General features: G+C 37.4%; 1 protein-coding gene across 3 annotated transcripts in view; it reads left to right on the plus strand.

The window, feature by feature from the left end:
* Positions 1-15,522, plus strand: part of LOC103722332 — a 148,533-nt gene that overhangs the window by 116,836 nt on the left and 16,175 nt on the right. For all 3 annotated transcript variants that reach the window (XR_005513724.1, XM_039131054.1, XM_039131055.1), the window contains exons 36-47: positions 2,577-2,680; positions 2,824-3,119; positions 3,256-3,340; positions 5,630-5,935; positions 6,020-6,415; positions 6,515-6,833; positions 6,973-7,131; positions 7,232-7,395; positions 7,566-7,746; positions 7,843-8,103; positions 8,190-8,396; positions 13,225-13,279. Coding sequence is in view for 2 of the 3 variants with exons in the window: in XM_039131054.1 (XP_038986982.1) it covers positions 2,577-2,680; positions 2,824-3,119; positions 3,256-3,340; positions 5,630-5,935; positions 6,020-6,415; positions 6,515-6,833; positions 6,973-7,131; positions 7,232-7,395; positions 7,566-7,746; positions 7,843-8,103; positions 8,190-8,396; positions 13,225-13,279 (2,533 nt within the window). In the remaining variant the exon portion in view is untranslated. The remainder of the gene's footprint in view (positions 1-2,576; positions 2,681-2,823; positions 3,120-3,255; positions 3,341-5,629; positions 5,936-6,019; positions 6,416-6,514; positions 6,834-6,972; positions 7,132-7,231; positions 7,396-7,565; positions 7,747-7,842; positions 8,104-8,189; positions 8,397-13,224; positions 13,280-15,522) is intronic.

A 15,522-nucleotide genomic window follows, 5' to 3' on the forward strand; every position in this document is an offset into this window, starting at 1 on the left:
TTTAAACCAAGTTTGGGCTTAAATATAGAGCCAATTTGTTTTTCGGGTCGAGCTCGGGTATGTCAATAGCCCGAGCCTGAACAAGGCCCGCAACAAAGTCTGAATTTAGGCTTGAATCAATTTATTTTTTTATGTTGTTATTTAGAGAGAATAATGAAGAAGGACAAATTAAAATAGGTTTAGCTAAGAATAATGTATAATGTATCATTTACTTATATTATAGGAGAGAGGCTAATTTTTAACTAGCTCATTTTCTTGTGAAGCAATATTATGAAATATTAAATTTCAATCGGGTTCGGGCCGGACCTATTTTTGGCCCAAATGGGTAATTCAGGCCGGTCCAATCAGGCTCGGACCTGTATTATCCAAAAAATTTTGGGTCTAAGCCCGGGCCGAAGCCCGAAAAATATATTTGGGCTGGGTTCGAGTAGGAGCATAGCCCGGCCCGGCCTGGCCCACTTCCATCCCTAGATTTAGAGCTGTCTCTCACATTTTTTCTTGTTTTGGCAGAGGAATAAGCCAGGGAGAGAAGGAAAGTTGGGCACGTCCTCTTGGTGATCTTGCACCAAAAATCTAACAAAAACAACTTCAAAAATCATCTCACTCATACCTCTGAAACGATCAACCTACTTAAGGCAATAAGCCCCCTCCTTTTCTTTTATTTTATCAAAATCCAGGCCAAGTCAAGAAAAAATTGATAAATCTGTCAACATTCTTTAAAATATAATGTATGCTTGGATTTTGGGGTTTTGGGGTTTAACCCTAAGACCTACACCCAGAAATCTGTGTAATTCAAAATTAACCTAATTAAATGGTGTTTGTTTGGGGTTATTTTTGGATATGATGTAGGGAATGGTTGATTCTACATCCCTGCCAAATTAATTTTTTGAGCTATTATATTTCTAAGAAATATTTTTTTTTACATTTTTAAGAAATAAATATGTAAAATCTGTGAATAAAATTTAGTTGTTTGTTTGTACTTGTGTGTGCACATGCTACTAAATTTTTAGAGATAATGGGGTAACTTTGTGTATGCTTGGGTTCCACTCGATTCTAAAATAAATTTAAAATTAACCCTGTGAATATGCATCTGTCAGATGATTTATTTATATGATGTACATATAGCACCAAGCTAAGAAAATTTTCATATTATCATATTTTTTTAAATTAATTATTGAAATAATTATTTATTAAAATATGAAAAAGTTTTAAATATTTAAAATTTATACATGATGTGTTTGCTAATTATAGACTAATTTCTGAGTTATCACATTTATTTAGCTTGCAAAAAACAAAATTTTGTTAATTTCTGAATTTTCGTTAGCAATTTCTCAAATAGTTATACTTATAAAAATATATCATAGATATTGTAACTTTAAAAAAAATATATGGAGGAGTTAGATAGTTGTACATTAATATCTAAGATAGATGGTTCTTTTTCCCCAATAAACTTATATTTATTAAAACTTAATGTATAATTAATCAAAAACATATATGTTTAAAAATAAGAATTAAATCTTGAAAAAATAGATATGTGCCTTCTATATGGATTTATGATTTCTAGTAATCTAATTGCTTTTAAATGCTAATATGAATTTCTAAATTTTCTATATATAATTTAGTTAGTGTATGTCTGTATGATATATTATTTATGTGATAAATCATTTTCTAACTTCAGCAGACACTTGAAACAATAATTACGGTAGTTAACTAGATATCCGCACCTTCTTCATGACAAAAATGTAACATTTAGAAAAGAAAGCATTGTAGGAAACCCAAACTCAGAATCTGGAGGCTAGAAATGGCCATATCAAGGGTGTGTGGGGCATACCCATGGATAATGGTTTTCTTAATCGGTTCAATCCTCAGTTTGGCATGTATCATACCCTCCCTTGGTTGGTTCAGGTTTGATTCTCAGTTTTCGAGCCTTATGGAAGTAGTTAAGCTGCCATGTGTTGTTGTTATACTTATCAACACTATCATCCTCATTGTACCCTGTTGCTTATGCTAGCTTACAAAAAATATACTGAGTAACTGAGCGCCTTTCAGTTATCGGATCAAATCTTGTCTTCTTCTTCAAGAATATTACTAGAGCAATCTTAACATCTAGTGTTTCTAGATACTTGTTTGCTTCTGCATCAACATCTATTTGTGTTGGTATTGATGCCCATACATGTTAAGCAAGTATGAAAATGTCTATTAAATTCTGTTATTTGCCAATGTCTTAAAAAAAAGCCAGCTTGGGGGCCTGTACAGCCTTCCTAGTCATCTGCTTTTGCATTTTGTTGGAATTTGTAAAATTAGACTGATCACTGTAAGTTACCAAGTTGATACATACCATTGACTATATACATATTATGTAATATATTATGTTTCGTTTGTGGGACCTTACTTTTGTTTTTAGGTCTCTCCTTGTATTTATCAGTTTTTTTTTCCTTTTAATTTGTTTTATTTGGGCCACCTTGACCTTTGAACACCTTTTAGACCGTTTTCTGTGAGTATATCAACACAATTTTTTTCAAGAATATATTTGGTGGTGTGGTTGATGGAGTTTTATATTCCTAAACTCCATGCAGATTGTGTCCCCTGAATTTACCTTCTATGACTGTTCAAAATTGTCGATGGATGATTCCTTGCACATTGAGAAGCTTCTCCGAGCAAAGATGGATTTGAGTTTCATGTAAGTGCTGTCTATTCATTATAAACTGGTTGTAGGGATTCTTCTATATGTTCTTCCTTTTTCTTTTCATAGTCTTCGAGTTGGTTTTCACTATTTAATTTAACAAGCTTCATGCTTCATGAGCTTAACATTTTTTCAAATAGGTATGCTTTGAAAGAAAATGACACTTGGGCTCGGTGTCTCATGAAAGATCTCACTGTTGAGGCTGGTTCAGGTCTTGTTGTTATTCAGCCAATTGATATTTCAGGAGGATATACTTCTGTTAAAGATAAGACTAATATATCGGTGACTTCTACCGATCTATGCATCCACCTTTCTCTGAGTGTTGCTTCTCTTTTACTTAAATTACAAAATCAGGCTCTTGCAGCATTGCAATTTGGTAATATTAATCCACTAACTTGTTGTACAAGCTTCAAGCGACTTTGGGTATCACCAGAAGGTCATTACTGACTCTATGACTTGTCTGCCTTTCAACCATCCAATATGTTTTTATAAACTTACAGGATTGTACTTCAAAGGACTTATTTTTAATAGAAACTATTTTTAACTAAATCTTGATTAGCTGATAATTGCAGGGGAACTACCTGGCTACAATCTGACCTTCTGGAGGCCCCAAGCTCCTTCTAATTATGCTATTTTGGGTGATTGTGTGACATCAAGGTAAGCAAGCATCAGAGCTGAAACGTTGCTTAGGGCTGACTGCTTGGATGTTTTGTTTTCATAGTTAAATGAATTTTACATTGCTGCATTCATTCTATCATTTTTATCTCAACTTCTCAATTATGGGAATTGGTTATCTATATTTAAGGTCAGAAAGTTTTCCTGTGTACTTGTTTTATATAAGTACATCATACTACATTTGATAGTTTATCAAATGATCAGATAATACTCTACAGGAATGGTTGTTGCCACTTGCGGTAATGGTTATCAACATAGCTCCAGAAACAATTAAAAGCATATGGTAGTATAACATGACTAATTGACATAAGCATATACTATCAGTTTGTTATTTTTCTCTCGTCACCTGTTCAATAATTTCTTTTTAAATCTTAAAATGCTACGGTCAATAGTATTAGGAATAGGAGCAGTTCTTGTTTTCAATGACTATGGCTCATTTTCATATGTAATAATTCCTCAGCTACCTATGGTTTACTTCCAAATGTGCAGCACTTCCCCAGCTCCCAATTACTGCAGAAGATGATTCTTTTGTAGGCCTACGTCAAATTTGATATAAGCTTCCTTACAATGGCGAGGAGTTCATATCAACTACTATAAGTCACATAGGAAATTAGTGGTTATCAAGCAAGAGCAAGTGGTATTAATTGCTTTAAAGCTAGAAAATCAAGCATAGTCACAGCATCATTTTTTAGCAATTATCTTAGAAAACCATAGTCTTGAAGCAATAACTAGCCATATGGTTGTCGAAACCCTTAGAGAAGCCACAACCAGGAACTGGTAGGGACACTAGCAATATCTAAAGCACTATCACACTGTCAGATGAGGAAATCTGTGTTCTTTATGTCTTAAAGCTACCATATGTAATCAAACATCAAGAGTCTAGAGCTTAGCATTTTCTCTGATTAACAAACCAACAATTATAAAGTTGTAGATATTCATCTCTTCATTCTAAGGATATGAGATCAAAGCTCAATGCCATTTGCAAGATGGAAATATAGGTATGAAGAGATGGACTTCACCATGTCATGACGTAGTGGGAAACCATTTATTAATCTGAAGTCTCTCCAAAAAGGATGCTGAATAGCATTCCAAATTGGATGATTAGATAGGATAAACATATCAAAAGTTGGATCTACCTATAAACGATGTATGCTTTGATTTGAGCCATCAAGATAAGTTTTACTTGGGAAACTGATGATGATAGACAACACCACTTGTTAACAAGTTTTTCATGCCAAAGAGGTTGTCCATATCCAAATAAGAATGGACTTCATGAGCTCAGATCAGCAAGCTCACGAAAGCTTACAGAAAGAGAACACTCCATAGGTATGCAAGCTTGAAGTAACAACATACTGAATACATGGTGGACCAAAAAAGATTAAACCATGATTCTGGGGCTTCAAATGACTGACCTCTATCCATGTCTTGCTTTTCCTGACTCTGCTGTTATACTTCACTAACTGAGCACATGGATCGCCATACCGATACCGAATCCTATACCGGTGCCACACTAGCATAGTGTTGGTACAATATGGTATGAAATTTTTGTGGTATACCGAGGATCAGTAGGCCACCAGTACCGATACAGATACCAAACCGATATGATATGGTACGTTCAGTACCGTCCGGATGGCGTACCGACCCTCGGTATGCCAAAACAATTTCGTACCGTACCGTACGGACACTATGCTAGTGTGGCACCGGTATGGGGTCTAGTACCAGTATGGTGAACATTGCTTCTGATTAGCTAAAATGTCTTAACTCGTAAGGTGTTTCTGTGCACTCTCTTTTCAATATCCAATGTGCCTCTTCGGTCTATTGACACTCTCTCTTATCCCAACAAATCATAGTACCTCAATGTCCTGTAGAACTTGTCTTCTACCAGATGCTAATTCTCTCACCCAAGAATTCTCTCTTTACATGGTTGGTTGGGTAGCCTGTACAAGTCCACAATGTGGCAGGGCGGGGCAAAAGATCACCAAATCCTACAAGATAGATCTGATTATTGATGATCGTGTTTTCATGATTAACCTTTCTACTTTAAGAAATTTATCTTTTTTTATCTATTTATCTTAAGATTGAAGAAGGATGCTTGACTTATGGATGTTAGCTAACTTAAAGAACATATTTCCTTATAGTATCATAATTTTACCGTTCTTTCAATTAGTTGATTATGGTTTTTGAGTGTCATTTTCATTTATGTTAAATATTAGTTTGTTTCATTATGCCTTATCTTAATCAAATTTAAACCTTTATCAAATGCATTTGCAGATCAATACCTCCTTCACAGGTTGTAATAGCTGTTAGTAACACTTATGGTCGTGTACGAAAGCCTCTCGGCTTCAAGCTCATTGGTGTGTTATCTAATTTTCAAGAATCTGGAGGAACGCTATCAAATAGTGATAATGAGTGCTCCATCTGGATGCCAATTCCACCACCGGGCTACTCTGCTGTAGGGTGTGTGGCACATGGTGGAAGCCAGCCACCTCCAAACCACATTGTCTATTGCCTTCGATCTGATCTTGTAACATCTGCTAACTTTTCAGACTGTATATACTATGTTCCATCTAATCCAAGGTACATTTTTACTCCTCTTTTTTTTGTACTTTTTAACTGCATATTTGCACACTGTATGAACCTATCACCTAATTATGTTTGTAGGGCTTTGTCTGGATATAGCATCTGGCGCATCGACAATGTTGTCGGTTCATTTCTTGCACATAATTCAGTGGAATGCCCTTTTGAAGGCGAAAGCTTCGACTTGCACCAGATTCTTCTGCATAATTCCAATTTGAATATGTCTTTCTCCAGTCATCCCAGTTCTAACACTGGCATTAATATTGAGCAGCAAAGTCAGCAAGGAGGTAACAGCAATTGTGGTTCCTCCGGATGGGACATTCTGAGGTCGTTATCAAAAACGAGTAGTTATTACATGTCTACCCCACACTTTGAAAGGATATGGTGGGACAAAGGTTGTGATCTAAGAAGACCAATTTCAATATGGCGACCGATACCACGTCCAGGATACGCTGCACTTGGCGACTGTGTAACAGAAGGGTTGGCAGTGATCATCATCATCATCATCATTATTATACTTTTTCCCATATATTTCTCTAGGATGATAACTGACACTTGGTTATTTTATTCGTGCCTCAGGTTAGAACCTCCTGCTCTAGGGTTGATGTTCAAGTGCGATAATTCTGTGATTGCTGCAAATCCTGATCAGTTCACTAAAGTTGCACATATAATTAGAAAGGGGCTTGATGATGCTTTTTTTTGGTACCCAATTCCTCCTCCTGGTTATGCCTCCTTGGGATGTGTAGTAACAAGAATTGATGAAGTACCAAAGAAGGATTCTTTTTGCTGTCCAAGGATTGATCTTGTTAACCAAGCAAATATTTCTGATGAACCCATTTCTCAGTCCTCCAGCGCAAAGGGCTCCAGCTGCTGGAGCATCTGGAAAGTTGAAAATCAGGTTCTCAACAACAGTGCCTGATGGATAAACTAGCTTTCATATATTGTGTTTGCATTTCAGGCTGACACATTTATATCATTCAGTCCCAGCACTTTGTTAGCTCTTCTAACTTGTTTCTGTGGTGCTTGTCATGTTGCAGGCCTGCACTTTTCTCGCACGATCTGATCTTAGAAAACCATCAAACCGTTTGGCATACAGTATAAGTGACCATGTGAAGCCTAGAGCACAGGAAAACATTAGTTCTGAGATGAAGTTGGGGTCTTTTTCATTCAGTATCCTGGACAGCTTGTGTGGGACAGTGAGTAGCCTTGTTTATATCTTCATTTTTTTTTTTTTTATTGAAAAAGGCTGAACATCTCACTACGTTATTTTTATTGGTCGTTGTTGGACCTGTTAAGATGACACCACTATTTGACACAACTATTACAAATATAAATCTTGCAACACATGGGCGTCTTGAGGCAATGAATGCTGTACTTATCTGTTCAATTGCTGCATCCACATTCAATAGACAATTAGAAGCATGGGAGCCTCTTATTGAACCATTTGATGGGATATTCAAGTAAGATTCTAGTTACTTTTTGAAGATTTATGTTAAACACAAGAAAACCTTTTTATTAGTGCTTTTAAATTTCAAGATTTGACTAGATTTGCTTTACGGATCATTAACTGTCATAGTTTCACAATAGGTTATTCTACTAATTATCTTGGTTCTTATTTCACCTTCTTAAGGGTTGAAACATATGATACCAGCGAGCACCCGCCATCAAAAGTTGGCAAACGAGTTCGTGTTGCTGCAGCAAGTACTGTGAATCTTAATGTCAGTGCTGCCAATCTTGAAACCCTGACAGAAACTTTGGTTTCCTGGAGTAGGCATAATGATTTAGAGCAGAAGTCATCAAGAAGAAGCGAGGTTATATAGTCTGTTAATATAACCAGTGTTCTAAAATAAGTTTGAATAATTCTTCACATTCAATTTTTGAAAACTCACTGATGTACTGTCATTCAGGAATCTGATGAAGACTTGAGGCGAAATTTTGATTTATCATATTCTGCATTGGATGAAGATGATTTTCGAAAAGTGATTGTTGAAAATAAACTTGGATGTGATGTTTATCTGAGAAAAGTTGAGGGAAACACCAAGTTATTACAGCATGACCACCAAATGTCATTTTTGGTGCCACCTCCCAGGTTTTCAGATAAGTTGAGTGCAGTTACCAAAGCTAGGGAAACTCGATATTATGTTGCCGTTCAAATCATGGAGGCTAAGGTCTTATATGTGTATATTTTATCAATAGTATGACTCCAATATATTGTTCCAAAGTCTGGTCATGACCTTATTTCACTTTATTGCAGGGACTGCCTATTGCAGATGATGGCAATAGCCATGAGTATTTTTGTGCTTTGCGATTGCTAATAGACAGTAAGGCCACAGATCAGTATAAGCTTTTTCCCCAGAGTGCAAGAACTAGGTGTGTGAGACCGTTGATCCCAAAGATAAATGGCTTGGGCGAGGGATATGCCAAGTGGAATGAAATTTTTATATTTGAAGTTCCTGAAAAGGTAGGCAGAGGGTTGCGAGGCTATAATATATCTATAAAAATATTTTATTCCTTTCAAGTTTCAAGAGTTCTGTGAGTTTTGCATTAAGAAAAATTAAACATTTTCTTTATTTGAGTGCTTTGATCTCTCACCTTACAGCACATCCAACGCTTGATTTTTTGTTGGAAATATTCCTACAATCAAGCGTTCTCAAGTCAAAAGGCCAAAGGATTGGTTTTTAACACATATTTATATGGTTGGATATTATTCATTTGTATGAATGTTTCTAAACATTCAATCCATTGCTTGCCCACTTTTTCCTACTTCTTGCTTTTCATTAATATCATACTATATTATGTTCCAGCCAAGGTTCACCGTACCAGTACCAGACCCCATACCGGTGCTGCACTAGCATAGCCGTACCGAGTATCGGTACGGTATGCGGCATGCCAGGCGTACCGATACTGGCGTACTAGGACTGGTACCCACTGGTTCCGGTATCGTATGCCCGGTACCGACCGGTATAGCATACCATGTCCAATATTTCAAAAACAATAAATCCTATAAGTTTCATTGTCCTACTAGAGAATTCATCCTTGTAAGGAGTCTTCCAAGATTAGCAATTAACAAGGATTTAAGTGCCAGTGTTGATGGTTGTGCTGACCAGAGACTTTATAGCATGTTCTGTGGCAGGTCTATCATGTTGGCTCATAATGTCATGCTGTGTCAAAATTTAAAAACAATAAAAAAGAAAAAAGGATTATAAAGTATTATAAAATATTATAAATATTTTTATATTATTATTTATATCAAGGTTCGTTGTCTCGGTATACTAAAACTTTTCACTATTTGTTAACATAATGCTGGACGATTGATTCCTTAATTTTGCTGTGTTCTGGACCTTTTGGTACTAGCTCGCCATGGAATGTCCCTGCCAGTACAAACAGTTCAAGCCAGCACTTGAAACCTTAAAAAAATACTTGTGAAAAAGCTTTTGTATTTATAAGAAACTATAGAATCTACAGATGTCCATATCAATTTATGCATAGTCGCAAAAATGTAATATTTTGACTACAGAAACTACATAATTTTGCTAAAATTAGCTTTATTCTCCTGTTTTGTGTATCTATGCTGAAAAATTTGTCGTCATTGCATGCTTTGAAGTTCCCTGTTTGCTGATCTAATTATATATTCATCCAAATGTTGTAAATTAGTGGAGTCTCATGGTTATGTTTCTAAAACAATTTTATTGTCATGGTAATATTAAATAAAATCTTACGGGTTGGAATTTTTTTAATTATTCTTTCAATTATTGTTTTTCTTTGACATTGCTTGTGATTATTCCTTTTTTATAAATAAAAAGAAAATAGTAATGTAAAATCTAAACTGTTTATGCGAAGGAGATTTTCTTCATACTAGTTGCAGTAGCCTAATGATTTAGGTCTCCTGTTGTTCCAGATCCTTCTACTCTTTCAATTTTAATTAATTATAGGTTTCTGGTATGCCTTTTAGTGTGCTATGATAATTAAAGTTCCTAAACTATGCAAAGGACTCTTAATTAGTGGCTGTGCTCAAATCAGCAGCTGTTGCTACTTGGTTATTGTGACTCCTTTTAACTCACTTCTGACCAACATATTTTGCTCTGTTATTTGTGTTATCCTTCTCATATAAAATATTTTAAATCATTGTTGCACATACTTTAAATCATTTTTTGTCTTTAATGCACTGATTATGCCAGCTTGCAGTCAGTACTCAGCATTATCATTTTATCCTGTTGTATTGTGAAACAGTTGTTATGAATCAAGAAGAAAAGTTAGGCAGCAGTGCTGAATAAAATACAAAAAAAGAGACATTAGTAAACCTTTCTCTTCTCTTGAGTATTCTCCATAAATGCATAATATTGAAGCACTATATTTTGGACCTTCAGACAAATGCCTACTTCTATATATATTTCCTGTGCAATAAATTGATCTTTGATATGTGCAATCCTAAAAGATAGAACAGAGAAGAAAACTAAATACATTGTACAAATGACAACTAAACACAAACTAACATCAAAGTTAAAGCAACGAAGGCATCTTTTACAAAAAGTTACATTTTTAAGATTTAGGTTTAATACAAGGTTCGTCGAATCGGTATCGAGACCTGTACCGGTCCACAACCGGTACAGTTCGGTACTGGTTCGAACCGAACCGAACTAGAACAATCCACAAGCTCGGATCCGGTGCGAACCGACCAGTTTGCATCGAATCCGAGTCGAACCAGACGGAACCATTCGGTTCTGGCTGGTTCTGGCCACATCCAATCAGGTTCCGATCTTCTAGGGGTCGAAAACGTTTTCCATTGGAGAACCGATCCAGTCGAAGATCATGTCGGCTCGGTTCGGGCTAAACCGGCTGAACCGCTTGGTTCAGCAATCCTTGGTTTAATAAGCATTAACCAAGTGGAAATGTATTTTTGTAAGATATAATTTAGTACTGGTCCGTTAGCTAGTTTACATTAGCAGTTCTGAACAATACTAGTTCTTAGAGACAAAATAGCACTGGGCATTCATCTTGTTGGTAAGACTTAATTATGGTACATATCTAACAACATAATAACTTATACAGCTAGTGGCTTAGATATTTTTATTTGAACCAAAGTCGGAGAAACTGGTATCGGGCACCGTACTGATTTTCTGGCAGCACGACTTGGTATGGGCCTTGCCAGGCCTGTATCTTTAGAGGGCACGGTACCGTGGGAGAGAGAAAAAGAGAGAGAGAGAGAGAGAGAAGGGGGAGAGGGAGAGAGGCCGGAGGAGGATGGCGGATGCCGACGGAGGGACGCAGAGGCCGTCCGAAAAATATCATAATTTTTAAGTAAAGTCGGCAAGCGATTTGCCGACTTTACTTAAAAATCCACAATTTTTTAAGGCCGTGACCGGACCCCTATTTCATTCTAAATAAAAAAAGCGGTCATGGACTCAACCGGCCTCCGTCGGCATCCCGACCTCTCCCTCTGCCTCCCCCGCTTGCCCTCTTTCTTTCTCTTTCTCCGGCTCCGGCAACGGATCTCGTTTCCATTGCTGGAGTCATACCAGTGAGCTATCGGTACGACTCGGAACGGTCGAAATTGTCTGATTTTGGACGGTTCCACCGACCTTGATTTGAACCATGGTCTGCCGTACCGGTCCAGCCTGGAACCGGTACCGGATCAGCGTAGAATTCGGTACCTGTAGCTTATCATTGGAAAACCCGTATGGGATCGATACGGGACCGGTATGGGACCGGTCCGGGCCGCCACCGGTACACCGATCGGTACCGGTACGGCGGACCTTGATTTAAACCAAGGTCCGCCGTACCGGTACCGGTCGGCGTACCGGTGGCCGGCCGGACCGGTACGGTACCGGTCCGGTCCGTACCGGCTGGTACCGGTCCCGTACCGGCCGGTACGCGGTGGTTTCAAAAACCACAGCGCGCGGCGCTGTGGTTCTTAAAAAAAAAAAAAATCGTACCGGTGCGAACCGGCCGGTTCGCACCGGTACGAGGTGCGTACCGGCCGGTACGGGCTCCGAACCGGCCGGTACGCACCCGTACCGGCCGGTTCGGATAAAAAACCGGAAATACCGGTTTTTAATCCGTTCCGGTACCGGTCCACGGCCGGACCGGTACGTACCGGCCCGTACCGGCCGGTACGGACCGGTACGGCATTCCATGATTTAAACCATTATGTCTTATAAGAGAAATGTTTATATTTGACTTTATGCTTTCTAAAATTCCGTGTAGATACTACTATCATGTTGCACATGGGTATTTGCAGAAATGAGAAGTTTCAATTTTGTCTAAATTGTTGCACTTCGCACATGGTAATTTTAATGTGGCTGATTTATCCTCGTTTGTAATCAGTTTTACTACAGCACCTGTTGCTCTAGCTAATTGTCCACCCTTTCCAAGTATGATTTCTAGATTATGTATGGTTGTGCCTTAGGGCATATCGGTTGAAAGAGATTCTTTTTTTTTATCAATAAAACTTCTTTCCCAAACTGTACAAGCTTCTTTAAAAACATACGGCTTTCTAAATGTATATGATGATATCTTGACAGGTAGATCTTATGTGAATCGTATGATGAAGTACCACATGAGTGGATATATAAGAATCCAAATAAGTTGAATCACTTATGTTATGATCTTCTACATCCTAGGTCTCCCTGTTCCATCATTTGGCTTGTGTTCTTCATGTTGCATTCAAACCGAATGACTATGAAATTACGTCAATACTTCCACATATTATATGTAACACAGCTGACATCTCTCTTTTTCACCCGGGGGATCTTAATTACCCTTGCTTAGCTTTCAATTTGCCTCTAACCATCAAATTAAATGTGAATAACCCGTCCTCTCTTTGAAACAAGCGGCACTTCCGGTTCCATGTGTGCTTCAAACAATTTTGTCTTCTCCATATTACCATATCTCTAGAGTCAATAATTTTGTATGAGAACTACTGAATTCAATCACTTGCTGCTGTTACTCAACAGTTTTCTGTTGAGGTTTATCCTATAGATGTACTCAAATTGGATCAGTGATCAATTTCTAGGTCTCATCGTAAACCTAATTAGTTACTTCCAATTACGTAAATCAGTAGTTCGAACCACAGTTAGACGTAGGGCGTCTGAGTGTGGGCGTCTGAATGAGACGTAGGGCGTCTCATTGATATAGGAACTGCTGTACCAGAGTCAGCTTTAGAATTCTGTTAAAATTTCAAATAGTGACTGTGTTTTGAATATGTATATATGATTATATTTTTAGCTCAAACTTAGCTTTGTGTTGAAATTGTGACTGAACCTAATGGTCATTCATTTCGTATTGTTCAGGGACTGGCAAATATGGAAGTTGAGGTTACAAACCTTGCTTCAAAAGCTGGCAAAGGTAATAATTAGAGTTCATTTCCATGTACTGTAATGTAGAGTTCTGTGCATACAAGGGGACTACATTTCCTAGTCCATAATCTGTTTCTTTCTTCTTTTGGGCATATGACATTGACTATTTTTGAACTATTAATTTTTAATGCTTTATGATGCACTGCTTGTGTTGATGTTCTTAATTCAGCGAAATTTTGCGTTTACAGTACAAGTGAGAGCTGAGAACAAAGAATGTCATCAACATCCATTTTTATACTCTCATCATGTGTTATATATCTTGTTTGATCTGTGCTCATAAATTGTCTTTATGAGATGTATGCTTACTTTGTACTGAAGTATGAAACATATTTGTGTGAAGTCAGCTCTTTGTTTTTGTTTAGGGAATTTTTGCAGAATAAGGCAATTGGCATCCTCATTTGATAGGCCAATATCACAAAGATATTGTCATTGATCAAGACAGTATTTTGACTTTCTATCCTTTTCTAGCATCCTAGATGTCTTATATCTATTTAGGCATTCTTGGGAGTAAATATTTATTTTGGCATTTGAGGTTGATGTTCTAACTCATTCAAATGTTGATCATCATATATGCTTTTTTTTTTTTTTGGAGAAAAGCAAGTGACTGTATGTATTGGCACCTCCAACTGGCTGCTGCACTCAAACAAACATGAGTATATGCAGTGAAGCTGATGTAAAAGAGTTTATATTGTAGTGCTCCTTTTTCGTCATGAAATTACACAATATTTAAGATTGTGCCTGCACCCAATAGTAAACATCATCGTGCCAACATGCTGAACAAACAACAAACCCTATCTCATAACTTTTTTGTGGTAAAAAATTTTATTTTATCATTCTTTTATATGGAAGCCAAAAAATTTTACTCTGTCATTCTTTTACTTTTAGATTTCTCAAGTGGTCTTCTATCACCACTACTTGTTAGAAGTATGCCCTAGAAGCCAACATGGCTGACGCATATTTGTAATCCGGGGCATAAATTTGTAATTTGATACTTTTTAATAAATAAGATTGGGCAATTTGTTTTTCATTCATGTTTGTATGTGTCCATGAATCGTCCAAGAAATTAATAGATGATGACACATATTCTCAAGGAGTTGAGAATTTGAGGCATGTGTCACGAGGGACGGTGATCGATCCACTGAGATTAGTGCACAGATCACTTAGTCAGATGGACGAGTCTCGAGTCCACGGTGTAGAGACACTAGAGTGATTATGCGAGTACTTATTAGAGAACAAGGTACTGAGCGTGACCAAAGATAGTAGTCACATGGATGTCTATCCACTCGTCAGTGACTACTTATGCTGCAGTTGTATGACTGGTCCTTTGACCTGCGATGCCTCAGCTATTCACTATGAGGTTGCTGTAGTTTGACGAGCATGTGAACTTGGGCCCTAGCCATTCGGGTCCTTGTAGTGCGAATTGGTTGCAGTAGGTTCATTTTGGAATAGAGTTGCATCTAGATAGGATTTATCGACCTTTATAGATTAGGAGTGATCCTATGTAATTTATGAGACTGAGTTCGATAAATTCCTAGCCAGGTATTTTGGAAAAAATTTTCCGTATCTCGAACTGGAAGTTGTATAAATTTGACATATGACGGACGATGGGGTTTGACGAGATATCCATAACCTCCGTCATGTCCGGATCCATGATAGAGGGACTGTATCATATGCTAACTGCACCTAGAGGTTCAGACATTCCATTCTGCTGGGTTGCCACCACATACTGCTAGGTGTTACTAGTGGATTGTGAGACTCGAAAGCATTCACTTGGTGATCAGTGAAACCTGAAAGTAGAACTGAAATCGTTTTAGTCCATTGAAAGGAGTTTCAGTGATATTGAGATGGAGATCTCAATATGTCTCACTACCAGTCAGAATAGAACCTACGGGGTCACACACATAGAGGATTTAATTAGTCAGACTATCATAATTGTGATTTGGAATCACAATAGAAATCAATTATCAATATGATTGGTGCTTAAATTAACCCACTAAGTGTTAGTGAGTTAATGGAAGAAGAATTAAGTGGAATTGATTGCAATTGGATTGCAATTGGGCTGATTTAATGAGCCAAATCAAATTGGGTTCGACCCAAATTGATTTGGGTTCATGATTGGGTCAATTTGATTAAACCAAGGATTGTGCGGATTTTAAAGACCACATGTCATTGTAGGATGAATATGACTTAAGTCGTGTTCACACTATGCGACTTTAAAATCCACATGGCGTC

Source organism: Phoenix dactylifera, chromosome 10 (assembly GCF_009389715.1).
Source record: "Phoenix dactylifera cultivar Barhee BC4 chromosome 10, palm_55x_up_171113_PBpolish2nd_filt_p, whole genome shotgun sequence".
NCBI lineage: Eukaryota > Viridiplantae > Streptophyta > Magnoliopsida > Arecales > Arecaceae > Phoenix > Phoenix dactylifera.